At 35.7% G+C, this 17127-nt stretch overlaps 1 protein-coding gene across 1 annotated transcript in view; it reads right to left on the bottom strand.

Annotated features, from left to right (window-relative positions):
- Positions 1–377: 377 nt before the first annotated feature.
- The window catches only part of LOC141492676 (receptor-type tyrosine-protein phosphatase N2), a 144847-nt gene continuing 128097 nt past the window's right edge, over positions 378–17127 (bottom strand). Inside the window, exons 9-10 of the mRNA XM_074193253.1 lie at positions 15837–15910; positions 378–539 (exon numbers count right to left, since the gene is read on the bottom strand). Coding sequence (XP_074049354.1) covers positions 468–539; positions 15837–15910 — 146 coding nt within the window. The 3' untranslated portion in view covers positions 378–467. The remainder of the gene's footprint in view (positions 540–15836; positions 15911–17127) is intronic.

The raw sequence follows: 17127 nt of genomic DNA, 5'->3' as shown, positions 1-17127 counted from the left end.
TTACCCGTTAGTTTTTAATTTAAGACCTTATTAGTCTTCCTTTGGAAAGTTATAGATGAAAGCTAAGCACTCTTTTCTGAGAGCATAAGAATATACTAATTAAGAATTACTAATATATCATTTGAAATTAAATATGTATAAAATGTGTGCTTTTAGGAAGTGAAAAATTATTTCAAGAAAGTTAAAATGAATAGATGAATTATTCCCTCCCCCCTTTCCAATACTGGATGTTGCTATATATATATATATATATATATATATATATATATATATATATATTTAAACAAAAATACACATTTTAACTGCTAAACTGTACCAGCTAGAGGCATTTTGAAGACCCTGTGACTATGTGGTTATAATAGAAGACACAGTTAAGGTCAAATCATAGTTTCCAATGACATTCAGGGGGATGCAGGAGGAGGAGATGAGCAACGAGTCTTCAGAAAGCTTCAAGATACGGAGGATGCTCACTGAGGGAGTGCCTTAAGTATTGCATTTACTTCTTCGGCCACTGCCGTCAAGGCAAACTCAAACTGCTCCTGTGAACATTTAGGGGAAAGAAAAAAAGAAAGGGGGTGAATGAGCTTTCTTTTTGCCCTAATTTGAAATTCTGTTCTGTTTTGTATAAAGAAACCATTTTAACAAAATAAGAACGTCCAGGCCAAACCATATACTCCAGTGGAAAGGAATAAAGTGAACCTTGGTTTGTTAATGCGACAGATACAAACTTGAAACTTAGCAGAACATCATGGGAGTGAAAACCTCATTCTTTATCATCGGAAAGAAACACTGCCAGGGCAAGCCAGCACACTGGGGAAGCTATTTTCAGTAGGGCTTGGAGGAAAGGTGGTTGTGCTCTGGTTTCATCTGCTAGAAGGATGGAAAACAGTTAACCAGTCCTGACTGACACAGGTTAATTGGACTAGTGCTTAAAATAGAAATCTTTAGCTTTGCTTTACCAGTTCCAGATGATAGCAAGCATGAGGATGTTTTTAGAACTCAGAATTATAAATTAATCCTGGGTTTTTCTTTCCTTAAAAAGCAATGTACAGAATGAAGAAGAGCAATGTTGTAATCGCTTTTCAAATCAACATTTATCTCAACACAACCCACAATTTTGTTTAAATTGCCAAGAAGCTTACCTCATCAGTGTTTTTCTTATTAAAGATATGTGTTTGAGTGTATATGTACATAGAGAAAAAGAAGTGGCTGGAGGGAAGGAAGGAATAAGAGGTGGGAGGAAAGAATCATTCAGATAGACAGATGACAGTCAGCTATTATAGTGTATTAGAAAGAACACTAGACTTTGTATGAGGAAGGCATCAGATTTGAGTACTGGCTGTGGCACTAGTATAGTCCTGCTTGGGTCATTAAACCTCTTTAGGTTTCAGTTTCTTGTGAAGAAAACATCTTGTAAACAATAAAGTGCTATAAAGATGTCAGTGACTTTGAAGAAAAGAGAATTTATACAGCTATAACTTTTCAAAAGAAGAATCCATCATAGAGGAGGGGAGTCTGAATAGCATCAATAGGTACTTAAATTGTGAAATGTGCAAATTTGGAATATTTGTGCCTGACCTATATAGAGTTTTCTGAGCTCATATTGGTCTGATCAGTCACAGTTGGCCACACTGTAACTTGACTCTAACATAGTGATGTCAATTTGGTTCTTCTCAAGAATGAAGGACAAAACCCAGCCAATCAGATTTAAAATTTGTCTTTCATTTTGTTAGATGGATTATGTATTTTGAGAAGTCAAATGATAGAAAAACTCTAAATTTCCATCTGATTATTGATTTCTACTTTAAATTATTCAGGGCACATTCTATAATGGACAAAGAATTCTGAAATTTTTTGAATAGATAACAATTCCTGAGTCTACTTTTTCATCATGTAAACCTTAGAGATCTAAAATTTTCCCTCAAGTCAATTTAAAAAATTATACAGAATTGTTTTATGGCCATGATCAAAAGATAACTTTTTTCTTGAATATTACTTTAGGAGATATTACTAAAAAAGATGCATACACAATGTATATTCAAAAATTTCTCTTACTAATATAATCACATAAAGGTTTTATGGTGGTTTCAGAAAACATCATAAACTTGGGTCAACATCAAAAAACTTCAACTCTCTAAATAATTGTTCTCAAATACTATGCATAGTTAAGTTCTGGGAATATTAAAAAGAGACCAAAAAACCCAGTCCCTGCTCTTAAAGAACTCACAGTCTAGTGGACAAGATGACATAAAACCAAGCTACAGCCAATGTGTGTGTGTGGGGGGGGCGGAACCAAGATGGCAGCATGAAGGCAGGAATTCCCAGAAACTCATTTCCCCCAAAAAACTCCAAAAGCCGTCAAATTATGACTCTAGTCAAAAATCTAGGGGGCAGAATCCACAGAAAGACTGAATGATACAATTTCCCAGTCCAAAACAACTTAGAAGATTTCTGGGACAGGTCTGTTCCACCGGTACTGGGGTTTGGAAAAAGCTGTAGCACAGTCATAGCCACAGCTGCAGCTGCAGTGCAGCACAATTGGGCTGAATGCCTGGGTCTGTGGCAGAGGGGGTGGTTTAATCATCAGGAACAGCCAGAAGTGGTGGTGAGTGAACTCTGCAGCATCAGAGTAAGTGCAGAGTAGAGCTCAGGACTCAGACTAACCCTGTGGTGAGAACCTGTAGCGGGAGCCGGAAGAGCCACCCAGCACAACCAGAGCTCTCAGCCCATAGATGGTAAGGGGGTCAGGGGAGGCTGCAGAAATCTCTCTGTTCTCCCTGGGTCAGGACTCAGCTGTTTGCCCACACTCAGATCCAGGTTGCAGTTTGGGCTTCCACACTAGGGTATCCGAGCAGGGACCAACCTCACAGCTCCGGGGTGGGGGTGGGGGCTGAACCCAGGCAAGAGAGGAGTCAGAGACTCTCATAAGACCTTGGAGGAATTAAGATTCCTGTGGATTGTCCTGAGCCAAAAAAAAGCCTTGGAAGTGTGGTAAATCAGTCATAGGCTGAGGAAATGAGCAAACAACAGGAAAAAGAAGAATCTGACCATAGAAAATTATTTTGGTCCCATGGAGGATCAAAATACTCAGATGATGACAAAATTCAAAGCTTCTGTTTCCAAAACCTCCAAGAGAAATAGAAAATGGGCTCAGGCTATGGACAAGCTCAAAAAAGACTTTGAAAAGCAGTTGAGGGAGTTAGAGGAAAAATTGGGAGGAGAATTGAGAGTGATGCAGATGAATCATGAAAACCAAGTCAGCAACTTGGTGAAAGAAATACAAAAAAAATACTGAAGAAAATGATATGTTAAAAAACCAGTTTAGGCCAAATGGAAAAAAAGCAACACAAAAGGCAAATGAGGAGAAGAATGCCTTAAAAAGTAGAACTGGTCAGTTGAAAAAAGGAGATAAAAAAGTTCTCTGAAGAAAATAACTCTTTCAAATGCAGAATGGAACTAAAGGAAGCTGATGACTTTGTGAGAACCCAGGAAGAAATAAAACTGTACCACCCCCCCCAATTTAGAAGAAAATGTGAAATATTTCATTGAAAAAACAAATGACCTTGAAAACAGATCCAGAATAGATAATTTAAAAATTATTGTACCTGAAATTCATGACCAGGAAAAGAGCCTAGTCTTCATTTTTCAAGAAATAATACAACAAAATTGCCCTGAGATCTTAGAAGCAGAGGGTAAAATAGAAATTGAGGGAATTAACTGATCTCCTTCTGAAAGATATCCCAAAAGAAAAAAAAAACTACTAGGAATATTATAGTCAAACTCCAAAACTGCCAAGTAAAAGAGAAAATACTAAAAGCTGCCAGCAACAAGCAACTCAACTACCATGGCTCTATAGTCAGGATTACACAAGATCTGGCAGCATCTAGATTGAGGGCTTGTAGGGCTTGGAATATGATTTTCCAGAAGGCAAAAGATCTTGGTTTACAATTGAGAATCAACTACCCAGCAAAGCTGAACATCCTCTTTCAGGGGGAAAGTTGGACTTTCAACGAAACAGGGGCCTTTCAAACTTTCCTATCCAAACAACCAGAGCTGAACAGAAAGTTTGATCTCCAAATGCAGGACTCAGGTGAAACATAGAGGGGGTAAACGAGAAGGACTAACTATGAGGAACTTAATGATGTTTGAACTGTTTATATTCCTGCTTGGGAAGAAGATACTGATAAGCCATGTGAACTTTCTCATTCATAAGAGCTGTTAGAAGGAGCATATTTAGACAAGGCACAGGAAGGAGCTGAATATGATGGTATAATATAATAAAAAGATCGAGTCAATGGTGATAAAGGAAAGTACTGGGAGGAAGGGGAAAGGAGAGGAAGAAGGGACTAAGCTATTTAACATAGGAGTCAAAAGGAAGCTTTTACAATGGATCAGAATGGAGGAAGGTGAGGAGGAATGAGTAAGCCTTCATTCTCATCAGAAATGGCTCAGAGAGAGGAAATAACATACACACTTAAAAGGGTATAGAAATCTATCTTACCCTAGCAAAAAATTAGTGGAAAGGGATGAGATAAAGGGAAATGGGGAGAGGGAAGGGGGAAATAGCTGATAGAAGAGAGGGAAGATTGTGGGATAGGGTACTCAGATATGCACACTTCTGAGCAGGGTGAAGGGAGAGAGAGAGAGAAAAGAATAAATGAGAGTGGGAAGGAATAGAGTGGAGGGAAATACAGCTAGTAATAGCAACTGTGGGAAAAATATTGAAGCAACTTCTTTGGTGGACTTATGATAAAGAAAGCAACTCACCCCAGAGATAGAGTCATTGGAATCTGAATACAGACTGAAATACATTTTTTCCCTCTCTCTCACTATTCTTGAGGTTTCCCATTCTTTTTTTTTTTGGGGGGGGAGGGAGGTTTATGATTACTCTCACAAGATTATTGTAGTAATATAAAATTAAATTTTTAATAAAAACAAGATATATTCAGGATAAATTGGAGATATTTTCTAAGGAAAGGCATCAGCATTGAGAGGGTTCAGTAGGGAACCTCTGCTCTGGCATTGCAAAGACAATTGCAGCCAGGACTCAAAATTCAATAAATCTTTTTAGGGTTGAATTAATTAAATGTTTGAACAAATATAGTTTGGGAATGATGTGATAAATATCCAAATGGCCCTTGGCAGAAAAGATGGTTCCCCACCCCTGAAGGAGGAATTTCAGTAGGGACTTGAAAGAAGCTAGGTAAGCCAGGAAGAAGAACTGAGGAGGAAGAGATTTCCAGCCAATGAATGTACATGGAGATGGAATGAACTAACTGTATGAAGAACAATAAAGTGGTTAGTGCCACTGGATCACAGAGTGTGTGAGGTAAGGGGTAAGAAGACTGGAAAAGTAGGAATGGTCCAGGGTATGAATGGTTTTTTAAAAAATAGGATTTTACAATAGATCTTGGAGGTATGGTCAGATTAACATTTTAGAAAGATTAGTTTGACAGCTGAGTGTAGGATGGATTAGAGTGGGGAAGGGTGCTGTAAATAGTTGAAGCATGAGGTAATGAGGACTTGCACTACTCTGGTGACAGTTGTCAGTGGAGAAAAAGGGGTAAATTCAAGAAATGTTATGAAGGTAGAATAAAAATGACTAGGCAACAAATTGTAAGCAGGGGGATGAGAGAAAGGGAGGAACTAAGGATAATGTCTAGGCTTGAGCCTGAGTGACTGAAAGGATGGTGATAACTTCAGCAATAATAGAAAAAGAAGGAAGAAGGCTTTCAGAAGAAAGATATTAATTTCAGCTTTAGACATTTTGAGTTTAAGATATATTCAAGATATCTATAATTTACAATAAGCAATTGAAGATATTTGAGACTAGAGGTCTGGAAAGAAGTTAGGGCTGCACAAGTAGATCTGAGAATCATCATATCTACTCATATCATTATGGGAACTGATGAAATTATTAAATGAAACGATAGTTGGAGGAGAGAAAATGGGTGAAGTTGGAACTTTGGGGGATACTCATCCCTTGTGGGAATGATATGGATGAAGATTCATGAAAGGAGACGGGAGTAGTGAAACAATATGGAGACCCGGGAAATAGCAGTGTCAGGAGAACCTAGAGAACAATAATCAAGAAAAATGAGGAAGGTGAAAAGATCAGGAGATTTAGTGATTATGAGATCATTGGTAAGACTGGAAGAAGTAGTTTCAGTTGAATGAAGAGATGGAAAAACTACACAGCAAAGAGTTAAAAAGAAAAGGAGAGGAAAGGAAGATGAGAGTTCATTACAGACATGGGAGACAGAGGCATGAATTGTATGGGAAAGTGACAGGGTCAGTTTAGATTGAAGAAAAATCACTTGGCAGTAGTATGCAGCATGGACTGAAGAAGGGAGAGACTAGAAGGAGTACCACCAATTAGGAGGCTATTGCAATAATCTTGGAGAAAGGATGAGGGCCTGAACTCTAATAGTGGCTGTGGTAGAGAGAAGTAAGGTATGTCAGAGATAAAAATGACAAATTTTGACAACTGATTGGATATGTGAGGGGAGGGAGAGTGAGAAATCAAGGAAATGCCAACATCACAAACCTGGGAAACTGAAAAAAAATGGTGATTAAAAAAATGGAAATTTGGAAGAGGGTGGGGTATGTGGAAAAATCAATGAACTGTTTTTCAGATGCACTGAATTTGAGTTGTCCTTAAGATAATAAATTTGACATATCCAGTAGGCAACTGTTGAAGCAAGAATGAAACTCAAGAGAGAATGGGGTTGCATATATAGACCTGGGAGTCACTGGTGTGACTACCTATCATTCCAGATGATAATTGAACCTATGTGAGTTGATGAGGTCACTCAGAGACACAGACAAAGAAAAGAAGAGGAGCCTTGGGGAATACCCACAGTTAGGGAATATGATTTGAATGATGAACCAGTCTATAAGACTGAGAAGAAACAGGACAACCACAAATAGTCATCATGAAAGTCTCTGGAAGAGAAAGTCTTCAGGAAGAAGGGGAAGTTAGTCAACAATGACAAATGAAGCAGAAAGGAATGACCTTTCTTTTTGGTTGGGAAATTTTCTCTTGAATTAGGATTGTGAACAAGGAAAATATTTCTGTAGTCATCTACTTATTAAAAGTTATTAATTCCTTTCAATAAATAACTTTAGGGAAAAAGATCAACTGGGCATGTGAATTAGAAAGTAATTAAGTTCTGAGATTTATATTTTTTGCAATGGGAATTTATTTTTAAGAAAGCACAGAATAGGGACTGTGTATAGATACATTCTAATTAAAGAACAAAACATAGCCTTGGAGGAATGACAAAATGTCATTGTGACTTAGACCTGGCCCAAATCCAATTTTAGAAGACCAGGAAGTCATCTGGATGGAAAGGATTTGAGGCCACCTGTTTTTTTATAATGTCTGAGAATGATAAGGATCTGAAAACCAACCAAGAATTTGATTATTTGCCAATTGAGTAGGAAATTGGGAAATGGGTTATTTTCCATGCAAAAAAATTTTAAAAGGTGTGAATTGAAATTAAATTTGAGCTCCATTATTTCTGGAAGGGTTTCCTATATCCAGTTTTTGGTTATATATACACAAGGGGACAATTTGCAAATGTTTGGCTGATATACAACTAAAATCAGTGGGTCAAAAACTGTGGTGTATAGGAAGGTGGGGTGTAAATGAGGGATTATTTTATTTTTGTCTTTATATCCCAGTTACCTAGAATAACTCCTGGTACACAGTAAGTGCTTAATAGATGCTGGTTGATTGCTATTTTCTGGAATATTAGATATTGGCACATATTTTGTACAGTTTTCATGCTAAAATATTTTAATAGGATTCTGATAAGAGGAACTGTTGTTGGATGTGTCTATGCCTATTCTTCCTTTTGGAGGGAAGCAACATCTCTTCTCCTTCAAAGATACTATGAACAACCTCCTCTTTCCTAGGGAAATGGAATCTTTTCTTTTCTTGTCCTTCAGGAAAATAAACCAGAATAATCCAATTGGTCTTCTCTTGGCTTTCAGTAGTCAAAGATTAATATCTGACCTCTGTGGAAGACAAAGCTTCAGTGTGGAAAAGAATGGAATAGAACTGCTGGGTATCTTAGTATCCATAGTTGGGAATACAGTGGAGATGGCTAGAATATTTGGGGAAGGAACAAATTTAAATTTCTTGGAATGGGCAAGGATGTGGGATGGATGTTAGAGGGATCAGAAAATTCATTATTGAATGTTGGTGATGACAGGAAGCATTTAAGGAAGAATATCTGATAAATGTAGAATAGTTGGGGGTCATATGGGTAAGGATACAGCAGAGATGAAAGGAGAATGCAGACTGAAGAGGAAATGATGAAGGAATGATGGTGAAGAAAGCATTTCGTGTGTGTTTTCTTCTTAAGGTTTTTTCAAGAAGAGTGTCTGTCTTACATGATATTCCATAAATGTGAACAGAAAATGTCTTGACCTTGGTCTTGGGGCAAACTGATCAGTTGAGTTTTTAAGCAATAAGGAAATTTTTTAAAAGGTTGTAGTAGTAATATATATATGTGTGTGTGTGTGTGTGTGTGTGTGTGTGTGTGTGTGTGTGTGTGTGTGTGTGTGTGTATATATATAATATAGTGTCAAAGGAAGAAAATTAAGGGCTCTGTTTAAAAATCGGTCTCTTTCAAGCTTAAGGGAAAGGATGGAAGAAATCTGTTTATGAGATATACATCCTTTTTATTTTTTTTTCATTTTTGGTTTTTGGTTTTTGCAAGGCAGGAGGGTTAAGTGATTTGCCCAAGGTCACACAGCTAGGTAATTATTGTCTGAGCCTGCATTGGAACTTAGGTCCTCCTGACTCCAGGGCCAGTACTCTATCTACTGTATCATATAACTGCTCCTAAGATATACATCTTAAAGAAAAGGTACATTTATCTTATGATGCATGCTATTTTAACTGTATCATGTACTTTTTTTCTCTCCTTCTTAAAATTAAAACCTCTATTGTGAATGTTACAGCCGAAATTGTATACACAAATTCACAGACTTCCTTGTGACATTTCTTGTACAATATTATACTGTTCTTTAACTTTTTTGTGTATCTATATGTTATCTAACTAATAAATTATAAATTTCTTGAGGGCTGACACTGTATATTATATATTTCTTTTCTAGATCTCATGACATACATCATAATATACATATATTATTAATATTCTACTCTGTCTTGCTGTGCCATGGAAGTGTCCCTGGATTTTTAAAGACTATGTTAATGGGGCACAAGTATCAGTAGTTTCCATCAACCAGAAAAGACTTTGATGAACTATATTCCTGTTGACTAAAGAGGTACTAAGCTAAATTACAAAAAAAGATTCATTAAGAATCAAAAACAATTGTTAAATACTTTATAGAACTATAGCATAGTTATATATGTACGTATGTATGTATGTTTATATCTAGCATAACACTGCTAAGTATTATAGATACAAATTCAAAAGTCTTAACAGTTTATACCTTCAAGAAATTTGCATTCCATTAGGAGGGGGAGAGGAGAGGGTGAGAACAACATGTTTCCAGGTAAGCAAATCCAAGAGATAACTATCTTCTTTCTTTGTTTCTTTCTTCCTCTTTCTTCTTCTTCTTCTTCTTCTTCCTCTCTCTCTCTCTCTCTTTCCCTTCCTTCTTTTTCCTTCATTTTCTTTCTTTCTCTCTTTCTTCCTTATTCTCTTTTCTTTCCTTCCTGTTTTCTTTCTTCCTTCCTTTTCCTTCCCTTTCCCTTTTCCTTCCCTTTCTCCTTTTCCTTTCCTTTCCATTTCTTTCCTTTCCATTTCTTTCCTTTCCATTTCTTTCCTTTCCTTTCCTTTCCTTTCCTTTCCTTTCCTTTCCTTTCCTTTCCTTTCCTTTTTCCTTTCCTTTCCTTTCCTTTCCTTTCCTTTCCTTTCCTTTCCTTTCCTTTCCTTTCCTTTCCTTTCCTTTCCTTTCCTTTCCTTTCCTTTCCTTTCCTTTCCTTTCCTTTCCTTTCCTTTCCTTTCCTTTCCTTTCCTTTTTCCTTTCCTTTTTCCTTTCCTTTCCTTTCCTTTCCTTCTGTTTTTCATCTCCGGATTTACTTATCACTGTATCACTTTTTAATTGACATACATACACAAATGTGTATGTATTTAGATATGAATATATATCTACATCTATAAAGTGATTTTTGGGAAAGGGTAACTAGGAGGCTCACTAAAGACCTCTTGAATAATATGGCACTTGATCTGTGTCTTAAATGAAGCTAGACTTTGTGTATGGGAGACCACAAGGAGGCCAATTTGATTGGAATGTAATGTGTGTGAAGGGGAGTGTGATTAATCAGCCAAGAAAGATGAACTGGAATCAGATTGAGGAAAACATTAGATATAAAATAGAAGGATTTATGTTTTATTCTACAGGCATTTAAGATGGAGGTTCTTAAGTGATATAGTGGCATGAACAGACCTGTGTTTCAAATTTCTAATCCCTCAGTTGTCTGGAAGGTATATGTACTCAGTGAGAGAATGACTACAAAAATAGATGATTTGGGGAGAGGTGATAAGGGCCTGAGTTCGTGATGTACACATGAGTAAAAAGAAGACAGGGGAGGTGTTTAGGAGGTAAAATCAGTGAGACTTGGCACCTGATTATATTCGTGGGTGAGGAAAAGTAAAAGTCAAGGATGACTCTTAAGTTATAAACTTGAGTGATTGGAAGAATGATGGTATCCTTAATAAAGAGAAATTGGGAGAACTGGATGCAAGGGCAAAAGATAATGAGTTCCATTTTGAAAATGTGAGTTTGAGATGCTTATAGGACATCCATATAGAGCTCTTTAACAGATATCTTGTGATGTTGTGGCAAAGTTCAGGAGAAAGATAAAGTCTGAGAATCTTCTTTATATATAGATAGATAACTGGTGAATCCTTAGGCTGTAGTGAGGAACAAGGAAGAAGAAAACCAAGGAAGAAGAAGTTGGAGCAGAAAGAAGCAGAAGCAGAAAGGAAGAAGGAGAAGGAGAGAAGGAGAAGGAGAAGAAGAAGAGAAGGAAAAGGAGGAGGAGGAGAGAAGAAAAGAAAAAGAAAAAAGAAAAGAGGAAAAGAAGGAGGAGTGGGAGAAAGAGGAGGAGGAGAGGGAGGAGAAAGAAGGAGATAGAACTAAAGGAGGAGGAGGAGGAGCAAAGGAGGAGAAAATGGGCCATGATATCAAAGTTATTGGAAATGTGAAATTGGGGGAGGAGAAAGAGAACTGGCAACAAGTGATTGGGTGGTTTTCTTCAGAGAGAAGGCATATGGAGGTAGTAATCCATAGTTGTCATTTTGAATGAATGTCAGCTGGGCAATGCATAGAGAAGACAATGTAATTGGTTAAATGATAAGATTGTGAAGGGAGGAAAATGAAGACAGAGCAAGTTTGATGATCAGGCTAAGCATGGAGGGATTGAAGATTTAGAAGGAATGAGGCACAGGGAGAGAGATGAAAGAAAAGGAAGTTAAGGTCAGATAAATGAATTTAAGTATTATGGATTATGAAGGTGGATGGATAGTGTAGAGATCAAGGGCATGCCCGTCCTTTGTGTGACTGAGGATTAAAAGTGCTGAGTTAGAAAGGCATTTGGATCTTGTGAGGGCCTTGGATAGGCCTTAGATGAAAAAAAATGAGGCACAGAGCAATTCTGTGACTTGTGTAGAAAACTGCAATAATACATGACAAAGTCAGAATTCAAACGTAGGTCCTCTAATTCCAAATGGAGTTCTCTTTCCCTTGTACTATGCTACTTTGGTTTCAGAGTGAAGAATTTTATGGCCCCAGTAACTCTGGGTGACTTTTCTAATGTGACTTTAATTTGTAGTTTTATAGTTCATACCAACTTGCATATTCAACCCTCCTCTTTTTAATAAAAAAAACCCACCAGGTGATTTCTTTTAATACATCCAAATAAACTGAAGACTATCTCCTTCTGGCCCAAATGAAAGAATACTTAAAAAGAGTAAAACACTAATTTGGTAACAAAAAAATTGACCTTGGAAGAGAAAATTCAAATTTCCATGGGACTGTATGGGGAAAGGAATCTTAAACCAAAATGTAGGAGCAATTTGCTCAGGCTTACAATACTTTTGTCCCCTTTTATCTCTGTACCTGAATTGACGTATTTTTTTTGAAACAGACAAATCTTAATTGTGTAAACCATGCTATTTATTAATAATTAATAAGTTATATAATAAATTTTTTTGCCCAAGAAAATTAAGCAATGGGAAGAGTTATCACATTAAAGAATTATAATGCAGTTAAGCACAATCTAAAAAAATACACTAAACAGCACAGTGCCATCTTTCTTTGATGATTTCAGAAAGAACTTGAGACCTATGCAGTGTCTCAGGGCCATCCTTTTGAGCATCAATGACTATTGCACTACAGATAAGGAGAAGTGCCATTCAATAGTAAATACTGGAAGATGTAGTATTGAATAATGGAGAACTCACTATTTCTGTCTTTGAAATGTATTATATGATTCCATTTTTTTGGTGCAGAAAATACATCTTCCTAATAAGTGATATTAAAGTTAGTTTTCATTCCACGGGCATGCACCAATTGGTGTTGTTGAAGTGGCCTATGTGAGGAGAAAGGGAGGAAGAAGTCAATTGGGAATTGAAAATTTTCTGTGAATACTCCAGTTAGTAAGTTTGGTCGTAGATACCATTTTTTTGGTGGGGAAGGACAAGGAGGGAGAGGAATAGAGGAGTTTTAGCAACTTTACTATTTAGTTAATCTTCACAATACATTTCATATAGACAAGAACTGTTAGTGGGTCGGCTTGTTCAAGATCACATAGTGAGGGAGTAAAGAGGTCTGCCCTGAAGTTCAGGTTACCCAGTTACATTTCTTTCTGCTTAGCAAATGTTCTTTCTTTAATTTGGACTTGAATGAGATACTCCAAAATTTACTAACTTTTGAGAAAAATTTTCCTTTGGATACTAAGCCTTCTCCCCCTCCCACCTAGAAATCTTAATAATATGAAAGTCTGCAGTAAAAATTATAAAAATAATTATTTTTTGATCCAGTAATCCCATTTTTGGGAACAAAGGGCAAAAAAATCTGTTAAAATTGCTACAGTTGCAACAATAACAACAAAATTGGAAGGATCTTAAATATCCTACATAAGTAAATGATTATATTAATATAATATTATAACGAGGTATATTAGTATGATGTAATATTATGACATTATCAAGACCAAGAACTAGAAGAAATACACAAAAACCCTGGAAAGATCTTGATGAAATAATGCAAAATGATAAAAAAGTAGAACTATAAGAACAGAGTTCTTAAGAGGAGATAAAAATAAAAATAATGAGAATGGATAAATTGTCCTTATAATGTCTTACAGCTAATGTTTGAAAAAACAAAAACAATAGTTAATATGACTATATTTTACAAAGTGCTTTACAAACAATATCTCACTTGATCTCATCAACCTTGTGAGGTAAATGCGATTATTACCTCCATTTTACAGATGAAGAAATTGAGGTGGAGACAGATTAAATGACTTGTCTAGGGAAAAAACAGCTAGTAAGAATCTGAGGCAAAATTTGAATGAAGGTCTTCATAACTCCAAGTCTAGTGTGTTATTTATTACTGAACTACTTGTTCTTGCTAATTGCAATGTTGTAATACTTAATGTATCAAAATTGATTTTAACTTTAAATTTAATTTAAATTATTAAAGTGATGATAAGCTGTGCATTGAAATGATCATAAAATAATTTAAGTGTAATTACTAACCAAATTTAGTTAATTATATGAATTTCTAATTTTAAATGTTTAATAAAACATTTAATAGAAAAAGAAAACCTGGAATTCAGATTCAACAAACACATTGCTTCTTATTTCCTTCAGGCTTTATGTGTATTAATAGAGGATCCAATGTAACATAAAGAATACTGGATTTGAAAGCTGGCCCCACCAATTCCCAGCTACATCATTTGCTGTGTATCTGCACTTGGGTTAATCACTCAACTCCTCATTTTTTACTCTTCCTGCTTTATAGGATTGTGAAAGGAAGACACTTTGGAAACTGTAAACTACTGTATCAAATGGTAGTTCCCATTCTCATCACTTCATTTAATTCAGCAATATCTTAGGTCAGTAAAGAGTTGCAAATTTGTAAAATTTTCCATTTTTTTGTGATGAGAAAAATGAGGCACAGAGAGGTTAACAGATGTTTACAGTTAGAGAATAACTCAGAGAATTTTGTGCATCTGACTTTATAACAATTCTCTTACATTTGAACATATATGTGTTTATATTGATGCATACACAGAAACACTCCATACACACACACACACACACACACACACACACACACACACACATATCACATATATATGTACAGAAATATATCCAAACTTTGAATACTCTTAGGAATTCACCACTAGCATCATTTTTTATGGCTTCAAGTCTTCTTTGCAAGCATTAACTATTCTAAGTGTCAGATATACTGAGAGAAAGGAATTTTTTAAATCATATTTTATGATGTAAATATTTTTAAAACATGATTTTTCAAAACTTTTTTTGTGGGAGGGAGCACTTTATTTTTGGGAGACAATGGGGAGGCTCTAATTTTCTTTCTTAGTTCCTATGTGTGATTCCTCTCCAGGGATACACACACACACACACACACACACACACACACACACACACACACACACACTTATAATACAGAGTATTTAGGAAATTGGAATGAATACATACTGAACCCAAAAAATCTTGTAGAAAGATGTATTTGTGTAAAAATTTGCTGTCTCAAAGGCATTATCATAATTTTAAATCTCAAGTTTCTATTAGATTGTTTTGTCATTTATTTCTCTCTCATAAAAGTAGAATGTAGTAATAATCATGATAACTGGCATTTAAGAAGTACTTTATGTATACTTACTCATTTGATTCTTATTATATTTCTGTGAGTTAGATACTTGCTGTTTCATAGTCTCCACGTTACTCAGAGGGCTTCATAAACCTTGCCAGACTATGTAAATATCAGAAATTGTTCTTACTAGTGATTTACTTAAAGTTTAGGAACTATGTATTAATGTATATCTCTATCTGCATATATAGTATCTCTATTGTAATATAGTTCAAATTTGACCTCAGATACTTGACATTTACTAGCTATGTGACCGTGGGAAAGTTATTTAACTCTGATTGTCTCCAGGATCATCTCCTACAGTTCTGATTCATATCTAACCACTGAATCCAGATGGCTGCTGAAGAGAAAGTGAGGTTGGTGACTTAGATTCCTCACTTCAATTCAATTCACTTGTTTGTCAAGATATCATTTCCCTGATTGTCATGGTCTTCTTTGAGAATGAAAGACAAACATCATCATATCATAATTTAATGATTCTAACATCTTATTAATACATTATATTATTTACTATTACAATTGGTTATATTAGAGTATATTATATCATATTACATCACTAATATACTAAATATTTCATATCACATCAAATACACATCATATCATATTGCATGTTAATGGATCATCAGCCAAAATTCGACATTGATACCTATGAAAGTAAAAACATCCAGAGGTCTAGATGTTTGAAGGGGATGCCTACATCAGTAAGATCATAGGTCTACCAAAGTATCATAGTATAAGTTAATCAAGACAAATGATAGGGTTATTACTAGAATACCTTGCAAAAGTGATTCTTTTACCATAAAAAAGTGCTGGGTTTTTAGATAGTCAAAGAATAGTAATAAAGTAGTGACCTGTGGTAAATTAGAGCATGGGCTCTCTCCTATCAAGAAAACAAGCACATTGAGAGACTTTTAATGTATTTTAAATCCCAGTGGATTTATTGACAGTACCTTTGTCTGGACCATGCCTGGTCTCTGATCCCTCAAGTGCTCCAGGGTAGCAGCAATATCAATCTCTTTAGCACCTGCAACAAACCACAAATTGGGCTGATTTCAGAGCACAAGATAATCCATGCTGCATCTGTCAATCTCCTGCTATTGGGGTTCCCTTTGGGCTAACAGTCCAATTGAAAATTATTACATTTATCCCTCAACAGATTTGGCAAGCAGCAGCAATTTCTATGTTCATATAGAAAAATAAAAGGAGAGGGCAGCTTTGATTAGCATTAATTCAAAAAATCTTGAGCAAAAAATTGGTATAAGATGCTTATACAGATACTTACCAATAGCAGAATATATTTAACAGAACTAAAATTATCCTTATTTATTTAAATGAGAGGCATTTAAAAAGAATGGTTGGAATCAAATAAAGCAGAGTGTCAGAGTTTAATTCAGTCTGGACAGAAATTTTCCACCAAAAGAAAAGTGAGAGACATGTTTATCTTTTAAACTTCACAAGTATTTTTTGTAAAGTAGTTGTCCTTGCTGTCCTTCCCTGTCTTCTAACATTTAAGAAAGGAGAATATAGTTGCGTCTACTAAATAGCAATAAACAGCCAAAACACTAGAGTTCATACATATATTGTGTAAGATGATCATAAAATTCATCACTTATTCTTTGTTTTTGGAAATTCATTGATTCAAATATTTTATTCTTTGTAGCACTGTGGAAAACTGGAGGAATTGGCACACAAGTAGTAAATGAGTGATGGAAAGTACTCTAGGAATCAGAAGAGGAAAAGATCAATCATTTTCATCTGGGTGGATCAGGAAAGCCCTCTTTGGCTTTTAGGTAACATGGTAGATAGAGTGATGAATCTCCAGTTAGGAAGAATTGAGTTCAAATTTAACCTGAGGCAACTAATTATTATATGATCCTGAGACTCTGAGCAAGTCACTCACTTCTGTTTCTCAGTTTCATCTGCAAAATGAATTGGAGAAGGAAATAGCAAATCACACAAGCATTTTGTCAAGAAAACCCCAAATGAGTAGGATAGGACTAAAGAGTAACAAGCCTAGAAAGGCTGTTTTTGCCATTAGATTACTGAAGATCTTGAAAGCAAAACTAAGATTGGATTGGGAGTTGGGAGATCAGGGTTCCCACTCTATTGATTTTCCCTAGGAGGCCTCGAGTAGTTTCCTTATAAACAAAGATTTAAAGTTAAAATGGGTATCAGAGGACCTCTAACCCAAGTCTATCATTTTCCATTTGAGGAAACAGAGGTCCAGAAAGATTAAACTAC

The sequence above is a fragment of the Macrotis lagotis genome, chromosome 7 (assembly GCF_037893015.1).
Source record: "Macrotis lagotis isolate mMagLag1 chromosome 7, bilby.v1.9.chrom.fasta, whole genome shotgun sequence".
In the NCBI taxonomy this organism is placed as follows: Eukaryota; Metazoa; Chordata; class Mammalia; order Peramelemorphia; family Peramelidae; genus Macrotis; species Macrotis lagotis.
Note: the sequence above shows the minus strand (reverse complement) of the source record. Positions and strands in the feature narration are given on the sequence as shown.